This window comes from Macaca mulatta, chromosome 11 (genome assembly GCF_049350105.2).
Source record: "Macaca mulatta isolate MMU2019108-1 chromosome 11, T2T-MMU8v2.0, whole genome shotgun sequence".
Classification (NCBI taxonomy): Eukaryota; Metazoa; Chordata; class Mammalia; order Primates; family Cercopithecidae; genus Macaca; species Macaca mulatta.
The window spans coordinates 28,836,261-28,853,607 of NC_133416.1; the positions used below are offsets into that span (position 1 = coordinate 28,836,261).

Here is a 17,347-nt window from a genome sequence, read left to right on the forward strand (position 1 = left end):
CTAGTCCTGCAGAGCCGTTTTAGGGTCAACCCATGACCAAAATTCTTTATGGATGATCAGAGCCACAGTGGGGATAATTAAACCAAGAGAAGAGAGATGACAAATGTTAATGAGATTTAAACACTATTCCCCTCTTTTCTCTCACTCTGTTCTCCCAAATACTCAAATGCTTCTTTACCTCTCATTCGTGGACCAGATGTCATCAATTCATTGTCATCATCCCTTTTTTTGCTACCTAAATCTATGGTATTAACTGTCACTGTTGATCTTATTTCTTTCTGAGCAGCCTTCATTCGATCATAGAGAACTTTAAAGAATTTTTCTGACTTTTTTTGTTCATGCAACTGCTGGTAGAAAGAATACTGCAAGAAAACATATTTTAAGACATCAATACCCAAGGGGAGACAAATAGTGTTTTTATGCTTGAAATAAACATAAGCATTATAGGTAAAAGCACATACTTAATGCACTACCCATTATTATTTCATAAATTGACAGCCTTTGCCAGTTTCTTGTACTATTTAATGTGTACTAATAATAGTTGGTATTTACTTAGCATTTTCCACTAAACTCCAACATATTTTCATATGCTGTTTAATTTATCCTTACTGGTTATATATTTTTAAAAATGTACAGGGACATTATAAGAAGTTGTATGGAAAGAATTCTTTGATTTTTATATTATTATAAAGTCATGCATTGATTCAACATGAATGTATTGAGTGCCTACTATGTGTCAAGCCCTCTGTTAATAGGGATAGAACAAAAATGGAAACCAACCACAATCCTTGCTCTCATGAGTTTGTAATCTAAAGTGGAAAATAGCCATCAACCCAATGATCACCCTGTATAAACATGAGTTTACGGAAAGTTACAAAGGACTATTTTTCTCTTTATCTAAATTACAGTACATTTTAGAAATTTAGAAAGTGTTACCACGGTAGCCTGACTCATGGGATCTCACTGATAAACAGGTACCAACTTCTTTTGGTTCCTCATTAGCTACATTGTTTTGCATGGGGTCTCAGACAAATCCACCTTAAAATAAATTTAGTCAATAATGATGCAGAAGTGGTTCAGAAACAAAAGTATGATAAAATGTATCTTTGTAAGATGTGGAAATATTCAGCCCTGGGAAGATTTACCCAATTCTTGTCTGCTCAATGCCTTATGGAAGTGTCCAGGAGAAGCAGTAGGAGGTAGGAAAGATAACACATTCCAGGGAAGATAGAATTTGAAGTGGGTGGGGAAATTATAACTTCTTACTACCAAGATTATGAGATAGACACAAGACAAGATAAATATCATTTGTAAATTAATAAAGATAGTAACTCCCTAACTGTAGTGAATAAAAGAGTTATATAAGCTCGAGGAGAGATAGTATGAAGTAAACATAAGAAAAAATAATTTCCAGATCAAGCAGAACTGGTCCTATTCCAATATAAGAACATTTAAATAGCCAAATTTGGGGAGTTTGCCTCCAGGATATGCTTTCCTTTAGGAATTCCTGGAACCATGACCCACAGGTCTTGGGATCCATAACCGAGACTCTAATGACATCAGGTCTTGAAATGGTTGCCTACCCTGCAATTTTCTCTATGCGCAATGTATATACACAGAATGTCTTATGAAGCCTTAGATGTCAGCTGCACACCTACAAGGGTAAGTTCCTACACAGAAGGCGAGCAACCCTCAAGAAATAAGGCCAAAAAGTCATGGTAACCATAGCAACCACAGTAAAGCAGTCAAGCTGGTTTTGTTAATTCAAACAATAAATGCAGCATCCACAGACCTCTACAATCCCATGAATTAAGCAGATGATAAAGTTAGAATCTTTTCAATATAATGGGGTTAGAAGGTGGAAGGAGTTTCCAATATATTAATGAGGAGTTATGAGAACTTTGTGGCTCTATTAAAACAAAGTTTCATAATTTATGTAGTTCTTACGTATACATCACTTCATAGATACTTTCAATTCACCAGTGTGATGAATAGAGTATTCTTAGTTCCATTTTATAGATTCATAAAATGAGGTTTAGTAAAGATGAGTGACTTGCCCAATATTATGTAACTAGTAAGGGGTAGAGCTAGGATTTAAATCTAGATTTTCTGACTCTAAATCACTAAATGTATAAAACAACCTCTTACGATCAAAACGCTAGATTATTTACACAGATAATACCTTTTCAGAACCAGGTATCTACAATGCTTAACAACACGATTTTAAAAAGGAAAAGTAGGTTCCATATATATTTATATAATCTCAATAAGTAGCATAAGGATTCCTCTCACTAAAGATATGATTTTTGCTTAGGAAACTACCTCCATTAGCTGCACAGAGTGTAAGAGGAAAGAAACTCCAAGTGTTTTGGAACTAACGGGGATGGATAAACAGATATGTGTGACAGGGGAGTGGAAGAGGCAGAAAAGGGAAGGGAAGTGAGAATGGAGAAAGACAAGAGCATGATGCAGGGAGAATCCTCAAGTGAAATATCCTAGGGGTGAGGATGGAGATGATTATTCCTAGAAAATAGATGCTTATTGCATCTAAGAGCACAGATCTGGAGCCAGACTGCATGGATTTGAAACCTGGCTCTATCTCTAACTAGCGACGTAAGCTTGGGTCTATCTCAGTTTCTTCTTTAGTAAAATAGGATAACACACCAGTTACCTCGCAGGTTGTTTGAATATTAGCCAAGGTAAAACATACAAATCACAAAGAACAGTGCCTCATATTTAGTAGGTATGATTTTTCTTATTGCTATCATTAGGTTCCATGTGAAACTGTAATATAAGTACCTCCTGTATCCTCCCCTTCAGTTGATCTTTAACAAAGTATAGAACATACATACGTTGACTTAATGTAGCTAGAAAGGAAGAAATTAAGGAAGGGGCTGCAATTCTCAGCATGACAGAAGCAGGGGTGTTAAGAATCTATGTGCTGAGAAAGCAAGACTGTTTCTGGCTAAGGAGACAGTGAGAATGTAAAACCCCCGGGGAACTGGCAAGTATATTGGGGAGGAGTGTGCTTTAGACTGCTATAGGGCAAGGAATAAGATTTGAGCTAATCTCAACTAGACCTCTTAGAGCCAGGAAAACATAGTTGCCATCTGGGTTGTACAATGTGAGACATCCGAGTAGAGGAAGGCTGGTACCTATTGTCATAATCCATCTTAAAAGAAGATTTTCATATATAAAAGTAATTTAACGCTGTTTCATCAACAAATATTTGTTGAATGGCTGTAAAGTATTGTAGACATAAAGAATAGGATATGATCCCCCATACTGAAGAAGTTGAAATTCAACTGGAGAGGCAGGGTATAATACAAATTACAACTAAACAAAGTAGCACGTGCAAAATGCCAAGTGGGTATTAAAGAAACAAGTGCATAGGAGCTGAGACAAGGGAATGGATACCAAATGCCCCAGACGAGCTAGGAAAGACTTTATGAAGAAGAAAGAATTTGATTAGGACTATTCATTCACAGATCCATTCCCTCCTGCACACTGATTGAACCCCAAGATTGGTCCAGACACAAGGGGTACCAAGATGAATAAAATGTAGTTGCAACCTTGAAGGACTTATAATTTACTAGATGGCACCTGATACACACATGAAGAGGCACAAAAAAGTGGCAGAAATGGCCGGGCCCGGTGGCTCACGCCTGTAATCCCAGCACTTTTGGAGGCCAAAGCAGGTGGATCACCTGAGGTCAGGAGTTGAAGACCAGCCTGGCCAACAGGATGAAACCCCACCTCTACTAAAAATACAAAAAATTAGCCGGGCATGGTGGTGGGTTCCTGTAATCCCAGCTACTCAGGAGGCTGAGGTAGGAGAATCGCTTGAACCGGGGAGGCGGAAGTTGAAGTGAGCCGAGATTGCACCATTGCACTCCAGCCTGGGCAACAAGGGTGAAACTCCATCTCAAAAACAAACAAACAAAAAAAAGTGGCAGAAATGTCATTAAAGACGTTCACAGGTTATAACAGGGGCACACAGTAAGCAGTAATCAATTCTACCCAGTGAGATACAGAGCCTGAAAAGGCTTCTAGGAGAAATGTATTGAGTTGAATCCTCAAAGAGGAGAAAGCAGCATGAGAAATAACACAACGCATTTGAGGAATGACAAAGAGCTAAGTGTAGCTGATGCATAAGAGGAAGGATGCAGGAGGCAAGAGGGTGGAAGAACAAGGGAAAGTTGGAAAATTTGAAGAGAACAGGAAGGATCTTATGGACTATAGCAGGGAGTCTGTCTTTATAGGGCAGGTGACAGATTTTAAGCAGAAGAATAGCATGTTTTTGGAAAGGCATCTTTGAAGGCAACATGAAGAATGATTTGGAGAAGAGCAAAACTGGAAGCAGGGACACCTCTTATAAGACTATTTGTCACTGTCCAGGAAAAGACAAAGAGGATCTGTAGTGAGAGTTGGAAAAGCAGGGATTGAAAATAATAGAGTATGGATATGAGGGATATTAAGGGGGTAGAATCACAGAAGTTGGTCATCAGTGGGATGTTAAGGAAGAGAGTAAGTGAGGGTGGAGAAGTTAAGTTCAAGGCTGACTATCATTTTCTGATCAGACAACTGGGTAGATGGAGTGCCAGTCATTGAGAGAGATAATGGCAAAAGGAGCAGTGGGTGTATGGAGAACAACAGCAGATTCCATGTGAGATTTGTTGAGCTTAAGGCATTTGTGCACATCCCACTAAATATTCTGGAAGACAGCTGGATACAGAGTCTAGAACGTCAGTGAGTTCAGAAGCATCCAAACACAGTAAACATTAAAGGTGTGGAAATGAATGAGGTCAGGCTGGAGAACAAACAGAGTGAGAAGACAGAGTGCAAAGAGACTTGGGAGATGTCAGGATGCAAGAGTTAAGCAGAGGAAGAAAAACCTTTGCAGAAGGCTAAGAAGAAATGGTAGGAGGTAGAAGACAAGCTGGAGAGGGTAGTGTCCCAAGACCCAGGCAGAAAAGCTTTCAAGAAGAAAGAAAAAGTCACTAGTGGCAAATGCCACAGAAAATCATGTAAAGAAGGACTGAAAAATATTTTGGTTGTGAAGAGATCTTGGGGGAACAACTTGCCAGGAATTTATAAATAGAAGGTGCAGTTTCCAATGGGAGCTGGCTTATTCCGCAGCAATATGAGGATACAAGTAAGCAAAAATAAGTGCAAAGGATGAAGGATGATCCCATCTGGTGACCCTTAGTGGCCTAGAAACAGAAATCTAGAAAAGACTGTAATCCTAAGGATTTCTTCTAGAGATGCCCGCTACCAAAAAAAAAAAAATACTGTCACTTCTGTCCACTGAAAAGTCTCTATCTAATGTTATGTGGTTGCCTGGACACTTCCTCTAGAAAGTCCCAGTTGACAGAACTTCCTGGTTTAAGTCTGAATAGTATTTTGTCATGTTCATAAACCACATTTTAAAAAATCATTCATCCATTGATAAGTAAAATAGTGGAAGCTAAAAATGCTGAAGTCATAGAAGTAGACAGTGGAACATTGGTCATAGAGTCCAGTTTCAGTTAAACAGGAGGAGTAAGTTTCGGTGTTCTACTGCAAAGCAAGGCAATGATACTTAATAACAATAATATGTTATATATTTTCAAATAGCTGAAAGAATTTTAAATGCTCTCACTACAAGTAAATGATAAATATTTGAGGTGATGGATATGCTAAATATCCTCATTTGATCATTACACAACATATATATATATATATATATATATATCTCAAAGCATCAGATTGTACCCCATAAATATACACAATGATTATTTATCAATTAAAAATAAAATACAATTTTTAAAAAGCCCCAACTGAACACCTGGTTCAGATAAGATAATTTCCAAGAAAACTCACTCAACTTCCTCCATCACCTCCTTCCTCAACTTCCTGCAGAGGAAATCTATGCTGCAGCTACAGCATCATGAGAATTTTAAACACTTTCTTTTCTCAACTAAGTACTATAGATGTAGCGTTGTTTTGTCACCATGCCACTTGCTGCTCGAGGCCTTTATTCCTAAAGCCACTGTGATTGGATGTGTTAGATGGTAATGTTCCTATCGTTCAATGTATTTGACAGTTAAATGAAGCACAATATCCAAGTTTCAAATTAGACATGGCTTCTGCTGGCCATGAGTCGAGAAAATGGCTTTTGGAATTTCTAATAACATACTTAGTTGTAAGTAGGTAGTTTTCTTTACTGACCAAGGCAAACCTAGAAAGAGCAGGCTACCAAGCAGCAAAACAGACAGTTATATGGGAGGAATAAATTCCTGTGTTCTAATCCTCAGTAGGGTGGCCATAATTAACAATTTATTGTATATTTTCAAATAGCTAGAAAAGTGAATTTTGAGTGTTCCCAACACAAAAAAATGATAAATGTTTGAGGTGAAGGATGTGCTAATTACCTTGATTTGATCATTACATATTATATACATGTATCAAAATATCACACTGTACCCAATAAATATGTACAATTATTACTATTTAACCATAATGATAAAAAAAAAAAAAGACTGGAGGAAAATGTCTGTCATCTGGGAACACTCCCCAGCTCTCCAGCTCATACAGCATGTTTTGCCTTTGGGTGTAGTCAAGCCTACGGGCTACTTGGCAGAAGTTTCAAAAGAAAACATGTGCCTTCTGGAAATAGTGGCCTAATCTCCTGTGTGCAGGTAAGCATATTGCTCACTGTTGTGGAATTCCTGGAATAATGTCAGAAGGAAGTTTCAGAGGAATGTTCTGCTTGACAGAATAAATTGTGAAGCTCTGTAGTTTCTACAGCAAACAAATAAATTTAAGAAAAGTGTGATACATGGATTTTTTTTATAGTAATAAGAGCTAAAAGAAACACATTACTTTTCCTTGGTTTCTGTGACAAGTAAACAAGAAATACCAATAATAAATGTAATCCCCATGATTGATGAACAAGTACCTGTGTTTGTGTATTTCCTCCTTCGAGCAAGGCAATGCCGAGGAAAATGCCTTCTGAAAAAATTCTGTCATTTTTGGTGTTCACTATAACATCGATGACAAGTTCTGAGGCACCTTCTTTATCCAGCAGACACTGAATATCTGACATTGATATCCCCATCTTATCTGAATCTTGTCCAGAAAAGCTTCCTGTGATTAGGAAAAATAAATAAATAAATCTTAATTATAGACACTATCAACGTGTAAGGTTTTCAAATTCTTAAATTTTATTATTTTAATAAAAATATTAATCATTGAGATTTTTCCCTACAAAGTTAAATATAATAGAAGCTTGAGGCTGGGCATGGTGGCTCATGCCTGTAATCCCAGCACTTTGGGAAGCTAAGGCGGGCAGATGACTTGAGGTCAGGAGTCCGAGACCAGCCTGGCCAACAGAGTGAAAGTCCAATTCTACTAAAAATACAAAAATTAGCCGGGTGTGGTGGCACATGATTGCAATCATAGCTACTTGGGAGGCTGAGGCAGGAGAATCGCTTGAACCTGGGAGGCGGAGGTTGCAGTGAGCCAAGATTGTGCCACTGCACTCTGGCCTGGGTGACAGAGCGAGGCTCTGTCTCGGAAAAAAGAAAAAAAAAAAGAAACAAAACAAACAAACAAACAAGCTTGAGTTTAAAAAATCAAAGTTTGTAAAAACAGAACTCTTTATTAAATGTTTGACACATGTGATTAAATGTTTTGCTTAAAAATAGAAAAAGAAAACTAGCTTATTTTGTCCTTAATTTCTACTTAAGAGATTATAACTTAACTATTTTTCCAAAGTCAAAAAGCAAAATTAATTCTGATGTTCAAATCTGTTGTTTTATGAACCCCAAATTGTATGAAAGTTTTTAATAGTGATTTTTAAATGACTCTTTTATATCTCTGCCATTTCAGTAAAATACGAGAGTAACAATGACATGGAGATGTATCAAGAGAATCCTAAAACGAAAAAACAAATGACAGGACTTACCTCCCACCTGTGCAGTTTTGGAGTAGGCTCCTGATAGGTGTCCATTCATGCCAATACTATAATCACCTTTAAAGTATCGATTCAGAAGTATCTTTCTTAATGTGTTACCCTAATAAGAAGGATAACAAAGAGTTATTGTTTCCTTTTCTAATAAAAGTGAAAAATGCCAGTATGTTAAATGCTTTAAAAGCATTTTGTGAATGATGTTGAGTCATGGAAAAATTAACTTTATATCAGATAATATTTTCTGAGGCAAAAATTTACAAATGCATCCCAATAAAATAATAATTTTGCTTCTCATAATAAATAAAGAGGATGGGAGAAGCTTTTTGGAGGTGATGAACAGGTTTATGGCAGATATTATGCTGGTGGTTTCATAGTGTATACTTATCTCCAAACTCATCAAGTTGAAGACATTAAATATGTACAGCTTTTTGTATGCCAATTAATCATAACTCAATAAACAGTTTTAAATATAATTTTATTCTGTCAAAAATAAAAAAGAAGAGTGTGTTCAATAGAATGTACTAGAAAAATCACAAACGCTATAAATTTAAGATTGCTTCAAAAGCTGTAGTTCCCAGAGTTGGGGAGTATCAGTCACCTAAAGAAGACTCAGAATAATAAACACCCTAAGAATTGGAAAGCAAAGGGCTTAGGTAGAGGAATTTAGTCAGAAGAGCAAGAAAAGAGTTGGGAACAGAGCAGGTTCTCAAAAAATTAACCTTGATAAAACAGACTGAATTATATTTAAACTCCAAAATGCTTTACTCAGAAGACTGTGGGCAAAAGACAGTGTATTCCTTTACAAATTACATAATCCAAAACATCCTAAGTCTTTAATTTTGTACTCATTACAGGACATTTTTACAATAATACATTTTGTAATATAATTGCTTGCATGTACATAAGAAACACAGATAACTCCAAATCTTCTCTTTTATTGGTGATTATTATTTTAATAAAAGGAGTGATTTAAAAGCATTATTTAAGGAATACTTGTTTAATCTATTTATATTAACACAACTTCAGAGATGTTATTCCCACCTTGCAGGTAAGGTAAGGAAACTGTGGCCCAAGAGCTTAGGTAATTGGCTGCAGATCATGCAGCTAACAGGTGATTGAGCAACACCTGACTCAACTCTTGGCTACAAAATCCAGCCATTTCTTCATGTCATGCTGCATCCAACATTCATGCTGTGACACGTAGCTCTCATTGCCCCTTCACTTTCTCATATTTTGGTTATTCTTTCTCAAGTTCTTTAGGTATTATCCTCAGTTATTTTGTTGTGCTCCTCTTCTGTTTGGCAATTTCATCTTATCCTTAGTTACACAATCACTTCTGCTGGTCTGCCTGCCAAATGTGTTTCCTCCAGCCTGGACCTTGCTTTCCTAAGCTTCTCATTCTGTTTCCATTTAGATTTCCTTACCTGTGTCTTGAGGCTCCACTGGAAGCTCAAACTCAATTTTTCAGAACAGAATATTCCTTCTCTTTCAAATGTTTTCCCCTTAATTTTAATTTCTTTTAAGAAGATCACACCCATTCTCGTCATTTAAGCTCCAAATTTAAGGAATCACCTACTACCCCCCCACCCCAACTTGACAATGATTTGAAATGTCAAATGACATGAAATCCTGCCCGTTCTACCTTTTCAGTTGTAGCTTCCAATAGTGCCTTCTTAAATTACATTTTAACCAAATTCAACCACGTGATCATTTCTCTCTCTCTCTCTTTTTTTTTTTTTTTTGAGAAGAGTCTCGCTCTGTCATCCAGGCTGGAGTGCAGTGGCGCGATCTTGGCTCACTGCAAGCTCCACCTCCCAGCTTCATGCCATTCTCCTGCCTCAGACTCTGGAGTAGCTGGGACTACAGGCACCCACCACCACACCTGGCTAATTTTTTTGTATTTTTAGTAGAGACAGGGTTTCGCCGTGTTAGCCAAGATGGTCTCGATCCCCTGACCTCATGATCCACCCGCCTCGGCCTCCTAAAGTGCTGGGATTACAGGCATGAGCCACTGCGCCTGCAGAGCCTTTCATGTCTTTCCTTTCCTCCTATTATATTCATTGCCTGAAATGATCTTCCTCCATCTTACTTATGAACCAGTCCTATCTTCCCTCTTCATTCTACAATATTCATTAGGTGCCAATTGTTTTAGGCACCATTTTAAGTCAATAAGATATAACCCTCCCCTCAAAGAGTTCACAATGAGATGAGCGCAATAATAGGAACATCTACCAAGTCTTCTGGAAGCATAAGAGGAGCCATTGACTCTGAGGAGGCTCTACATGGCATAGCCTGTCTACTAACTTATGTGATCATCAGACAGACCTGTCTTGTGCACAGTTAACACCCAACTAACACGTCCTAAATGTCACAGTGCCAAGAATTTTTATTTATTTATTTATTTATTTATTTATTTTGAGATGGAGTCTCACTCTGTTGCCCAGGCTGGAGTATAGTGGTGCAATCTCAGCTCACTGCAATTTCCACCTCCCTGGTTCAAGCAATTCCCCTGCCTCAGCCTCTTGAGTAGCTGGGATTACACCATGCCTGGCTAATTTTCTTTTTTTTTTTTTTTTTTTTTTTGTATTTTTAGTCGGGACTGGGTTTTACCATGTTGGCCAGACTGGTCTCAAACTCATGACCTCAGGCAATCTGGCTGCCTCGGCCTCCCAAAGTGCTGGGATTACAGGCATGAGCCACCACGCCCGGCCAGTGCCAAGAATTCTAATAGACACTGGGAGTGTCTGGAGTTTGCTTATCCTTATAACAACTTTTATTTATTGGTACTTAAATTCTTAGAACACAGACATTTATTATTGCTTCCTGTTTCATGTTTTCTTTCTTTAAGACCTCTTCATAATGGGGTGTAAAAGTAAAAGTGGTGACTAGTCTCAAAAGAAATAGTGACGTGTAAGAACTTACTCTACCAAGGAATAAAACTCTACTATCCACTATCCCTTATAAAACTTAAATACAGCACCTAGAAGAAACATAAGAAATGAAAATAGTCCTTACTTTTTCTTTTTTTAAGAGAAAGTCCTTTGAGTTGAATTAAATCCACCTGGGCAAAGGATATTTCTTCCAAAAGGAATGGAAAAACAAAATAAAGCATTTCTTTGGAGTCAACGCCTTTGAGCAATTACTGTGACTCTCATTATAGCAGAAGGAGATGCTATGAAAAATCTTTTAGACCCATAAACTACAGGGTTAAAGTTATAGTTGGGGAGAAAAATGTGAGGTCATATTAACTGAAGCACTAATTTTTTTAAAGGGTAGCTCAGTTTGTTGTACTATTCATGGATCTCGCCTCTACAGACCACTCACTCTAACCCTGTAGGAGACAGTTGGCCCACCTGTAATAACTGAAGCTGACAATATGAAAATCCAGGACTTTTTCTTGAAATTGCACAAGTCAGCATCACTGTCTGAAAGGCAACCTGTTGTGAAGATGACTGAACCCTTATGAACTAGTTTCCCTTTTAGTCTCTGCAAGAATCTTTTATGTATTACTATTTCTATTATTATTTAGAGATAGGGTCTTGTTGTGTTGCCCAGGCTGGAGTACAGTGGCACAATCATAGCTCATTGCAACCTCACACTCCCGACCTCAAGCAATCCTCTCACCTTGGCCTCCCAAAGTTCTGGGATTATAGACATGAACTACTGCACCTGCCCCTGGGAGAGTCTTTTAATCATACCTTTTTGTCACACTGCTGCAAGAACCCAACCAAGAGATAAACCAATGAGTTTTTTTAAAGATGAAATAGAAAAACTTTTTTTACCATTTACTTTTTAAAATGCCCTTTATACTGCTAGAATAATAAAACTATTGAAAACCAGCCAAAGAGTAGAATTATGTCACACCAAATCAAAATAAGCATATTTGTGATTATTTTTAAATTCGCTTTGGCAGATAAAATCACAGTGCCTATCAGATTCATAGACATCAAAATCAAATGAGCAACACTCTTCTCATTCAATTATAGCCTCTTAGAAGCATCTATTTACTCACTATTTAATATTCAGACTGCCATAGAAAAGGCAGGGGCTTCCTATTTTTCTGTTCTCAACTCTGAAGCCACTCTGCCTGGGTTTAAATCCCCTCTACGCCATATACTAACTTGGGATCTTAAACAAGTTACTTCATCACTCTGGGCCTCAGTCCCTCAATTGTCAAATGAAATTGCTAATATCTACTCTCAGAAGACTTCTGTGATAATTAAATAGTTAAAATTTACTGAAAGTACTTGGAACAGTTTTCAACACATAGTAAGTGCTATAAAAGTTGTGCATTGTTGATGTTATCCCTGCTAGTATTATCCAGATCATGGGAATAGTCTACAACTTGCAAAGTGCTTTTGTAGACACTTTCTTACGTTATACCAAACCTCCCCACAAAAGTGAAATAAATTTCTAGTATATTAAGAAAATGGCAAAAATAATAAATGATAAACTCCCCCCAAATCCTAGCTTTTTAACTATTAATCAGTCCTTGGAATTATATACTTATTAGCTAACATGGCAAAGTCACCCTAAAGCATAAACATACTTCACTATATAAAATATACCCTTACAACTTCAACTAAAAGTTGAAACAAATTCTGTCTTGGTTCAAACTTCATAGTTTTGTGCTAAGACAAACTCTGGTGCTAAAAGTGATTAATGAATAGGTATAAACAGAACAAGATTCTATTATGTCTTAGTAATCTTCATTTAAGAATAAAAAAATTCAGATATTGCTACATCACAAGTTCAGCAGAAACTGACTTCTCTTGACAACTATCCAGTTCTGACTTAAGCGGTGAGAGACAAGTACTGTGTCCCAATTTGCTTAGGGGCATTCTTGATAGTTTACACTATCTGTACAGTGGTGGTAGCTTAAATGTGAGTCATTTCCCCAAATTACTTTAATTCAAAAGTAACTGTAGAACCATTGTCAGAAATTCTTGTGTCAGGGTTGCAAATAATTGTCTCAGAGCTGTAATTGCCATGGCAGATATGAGGGAAGAACTAAAAGCACATTAGGCCATTGTGAAAAAAATTTCACCACAGTTGAGAAGTTTGACTTCTGTGCTGGTTCTTGAAATCCAAAATGCATTCCTGATATGCCTCCCATGGAAAGTCTCTTTGCTGAGTGAAGACAAGCAAGGAATGTCCTTCACAGCCTTTTCAATATCAGAGTCACTTCCAGGCCACAAGACACTACTTTTAGCCAATGTCTTCATGTGAACACATCCCAGATGTGCTAAATGTAATGTAGCCAAGATAACTAACAACCACCTTCTGAAATTACAACAAAATATCTCCATAAAAAGACATCTTTTGTGGCCAGAGAAGTCGTGCTGATGGTTTGCGAATATCTGGGAGGACTGGGTGTTTCCCGCCCACTCCCTATTACACCGAGTCCAAGGCATCAAAAATTAAACAGCTCAGAAATCGTTGCCTTTCACTGATAGAAAGGATAATCAAATTTATGCCTCCTAGAAAGGACTAAAATTTTGTATCATTTTTGAGAAAGCACAACTCTGTTTGCCTTAATGGGAGATTAATAGCCTTAGGAATAAAGAATTCAAGGATGTGTGATATTTGAGGTACAGATACTCACATTCATTCCCATCCCCTTAGAAAAACAATTTAATAAAGTAATATTTTTCCATTATGTAAAATATAATCAAGATATCATGAAAAAATGACAACCAGCATCCTAGAAAACTAAGTCCTCAACTAAAAATTCAAAAGGTAATGAAAACTGCAAACTAAATATGCCTGATTTAAGACTTATCCTCAAAGATTCATAATTAGCTACTAATCAGCTGAGATCTACAAGGAGGTGATGATATGTACTTGTTGGTCTCCCCATAGTCCCATTTTAACATTAAATTTGGGATTAGCATAATTAGTGTTTCCGTAACCTTTTGGTTTAGTAACAATATATCTGATTAGGTATTTTTCCTCATTTGAATTCCCAGGGGTAAAAAGGTACATTTCCCATTTTAATGCATTATTGTAACAACTGTATCTTTGTGGAGTGATATTCTGTCCATCATTATAATCAACTATATTTTCAGATAACTCCGTTGGGAAAATATGGGTTAATCTCTTATAATCTAGCTGTCTAATCATTTGAACATCTTAGTCTCTCTGTCCAAGAAGTTGTATGTCAATTTCTCTCCCTGTTGCCTTTGCCTAGCTTTCTTAAGATTGGAGACACAAATTTCAATAGTAGTTATGTGCACTCAGAAGATGCTCTTCTCATCAACACAATGACACACTCATTACAATCTTGAAAAATATATGATGTCTCAATGATTCTAGTAAAGAGCCTTACTTTCCACAAGACTGTGGAAAATGTTAGATCCAAATATTCATTCACTATAATGGCAACCAACTTCCAAATTTCTTCTTTCCTCGTTCTTATTAATTGTAAAGACATTTATTACATTTCTACCATGTGTCAGGAAGTAGAAAAGTGAATGCAAAAAGTAATTCTGCAGCATATGCTGAAAGAATTTTCAGATATGTAGAGTGGAGACATATGGCACTGTTTTCCAATATAAATAATCCTCGCCAGACCATTTGATTCCATTGGTGAAATTTAAATGTTTAAACAGTAAATGATGAGGTATAAATATTTGATGATGCTGCTGCTGAATGAAAGAGTGACTTCAATAACCACCCTGAGTTTATCAAATATCCTAGCCTCAAGACAAACAGGGTTGCTGAGAAGGTTTTGTTAGGAGATTATTCTATACTCCATAGATAGCAAGGAATAAAGAAAACTGTATTTGTTTTCTTTGGGGCATTAATTAAAACCTCCCAGTATTTGAATTCCAGGAAGCATACTAACTAACATGAAACCCAACAGACCCTTCTACCTCAACCATTTTAAATACAGGGTTTGCTGAAATTCAGAGTTTGAGAACTTACGCAATCCCTCACCAGTAGGACTTGAGAATGGATTTCACTGTTTGTAATTGTTTAGTTTTCGGAATAAGCAGTCTTCTGACTTTCAGAACAAAAGCTGAGAGGAGGGTAAGCAAGCAAGAAATGAGCAGATAAGCTTTAGATACAATCTCCTTACTGAAGGAAAATGACTGTATTCACATAACATAAATCAGTGCCTCATAAAATCACACTCAAAGACAGTGGCACACAATCAATAAAGTGAAGCCCATAGTCCCCTGGCACACAGTATAAACACCTACTAGAGTACTATTTGTTACTGAAAAGACTGAAATCAGTGGTGCCAGTGCAGGCGTGTGCAAGCTTGCCAAACACTGGGGAAAATGGAACTTCAAGAGGTAATTTCAAAGCTTCTGCAAAGACCATGTTGTTGTATGGGAGGTATATAACTCAGTAATGGACTCAGCTTACAGTCCATCCCAGAGAGCACAATGGGAAACAGCAGGAGAGGGAAGGAGATTTAAATAAACGAGAAGACTGACACTGATCTGAATAGCAATATGAACTTCAGTGGGAGAAAGGTCTTCCTCCTGGACAATGGGGAAAGTCGTAACTAGTTTGCTGTTTTAAAGTTCTAACCCCAGATTCTGTGACATCTGTTATATTTCCACAATCATTTAGTGAAGTTAGGTGCAACTTTGGAAGGTGGTGTCACAGAAGATGAGGAACAATACATACAGGGACGTATCACCAGCACTATCCTGCCCTATATTGGCCTTCCTGTTTCTATGGAATTTCTTGCATTCTCAACTGTAGTGCAGCAGTCCTTGATCTTCAAGCTGTGACCTCCTGATCCACAAACAAAAGAGTGTGGCTGGCTCACAGGGCAGTGAGACGAGTGCATGGCTCCGAAGAGCTGGCAAGGAAACAATGGGGCAGAAGACCCACCCCCACCACCACACACACACACATGCACACACACACGCACACACACACACCCACACACGCACACACACACGCACACACACACGCACACACACGTGCACACACGCACACACACACGCACACACACGCGCACACACACACACGCGCACACACACGCACACACGGAGTAAGTGAGAGATAAAGACCTCATTATTTTTCCCCAGAATACTAGAAATAAATTATTCTTAAAACAGAGGAAGAAAACTAGCACTGGTATTGCTTATCAATGTAATATTTGACAAAATATGTACGAAGCTAAATTTTAATAAATTCAGAATATATTTAGAAGTTCCTCAGATAGGACAGTCTATGGAATCTATGGAATAGAGGAGTTGTACATGGTACAACTTCAAAGGGAAGCCTTGAGAATTAAATGAGATAATATCTACACACAGTTTAATACATAAGAAGTTCAGTTTATGAATGCTCCCCGCATTGGCAATGATAATGCACGTTAGTGGACCTTAGAGGAAATGATGTCTCAGAGAGTAACGTAATTGGCTTGAGTCTGGGTTCTTCCACTTACTGGCTTTGTGATCTGAAGAATTTTAATTAACTGCCCCAAGGCTCAGTTTCCCCATCTATGAATAATAGTATTTACACTGCAAGGCTATTTAAAGATTTAAAGATTAGGAAATTAAATAGGAAAAGTTTTATGTTCTTAGCCCATAACAAGTACTAAATAAACAGCTACTGTAATATTTTATTTTGTGTTTAAAGGAAAGTATTAATAAGTTTCAATCTGGGGAAGACTTGCACAATTGGTGACATAAAGAGGGTGTTACAATGCCCAGTGCCACAAGACAGCCATGGCTTTCACAGCTGACATCAATATCCAGCTCCAATCTTCTATAATTTTTCAAGAGAAGGCAAATGAAAAAATTTTTCAAGAGAAGGCAAAATGAGAAGCATTCATTTTGTGAAAGACTACTTTGAAACCAATTTGACGCTATAATTTCTTAAAAATAACACTTACTTGTGGATAGGTTTCAATCACCCCTATTACATGTACAAAGCAGAATTCTTCAGAGGATAATTAGACAGACTTTCCTGGAAGTAGTGTTAAAAGGAAAACGAATATTCCATGTTCTGTGGGAAAAGAGCTATTTTCCCTCCTATTTAGTTTTAACACAAGAAACATATTAAGTATATTTATAAAGTTATTATCATGCAACAATTGCTCATTAGTGGAAAGGCTGTGCTTCCTAACACATATTCATAAGTCTTTCCATAGCCACAGGGTGCCCCTCTAAGTCATTCTTCCCTTAACATTCGGAGCCTTGCAAAACAACAGATGACTGGTATTCAGAATACATGACTATACAAAGAGTGTTTATAAAACAATAAGAATCTTGTAGAAAAGCTGACAGAAGAACTGAACTGGCATTTCATATAAGAAATACATATGGCCAATAAACATGAAAAAAATGCTCACTTTCACTGGTAATCAAAGAAATGCTAATAAAATGGTGAAGACACCATTTTATACCCAATAAATTGACAAAA

The 17,347-nt window shown here is 37.3% G+C and overlaps 1 protein-coding gene across 2 annotated transcripts in view; it reads right to left on the reverse strand.

Moving 5' to 3' along the window:
- Positions 1 to 17,347, reverse strand: part of ITPR2 (inositol 1,4,5-trisphosphate receptor type 2) — a 495,598-nt gene that overhangs the window by 150,342 nt on the left and 327,909 nt on the right. For both annotated transcript variants that reach the window (XM_028829349.2, XM_028829352.2), the window contains exons 38-40: positions 7,949 to 8,057; positions 6,941 to 7,128; positions 179 to 362 (exon numbers count right to left, since the gene is read on the reverse strand). In XM_028829349.2, the coding sequence (XP_028685182.1) occupies positions 179 to 362; positions 6,941 to 7,128; positions 7,949 to 8,057 (481 nt within the window). The remainder of the gene's footprint in view (positions 1 to 178; positions 363 to 6,940; positions 7,129 to 7,948; positions 8,058 to 17,347) is intronic.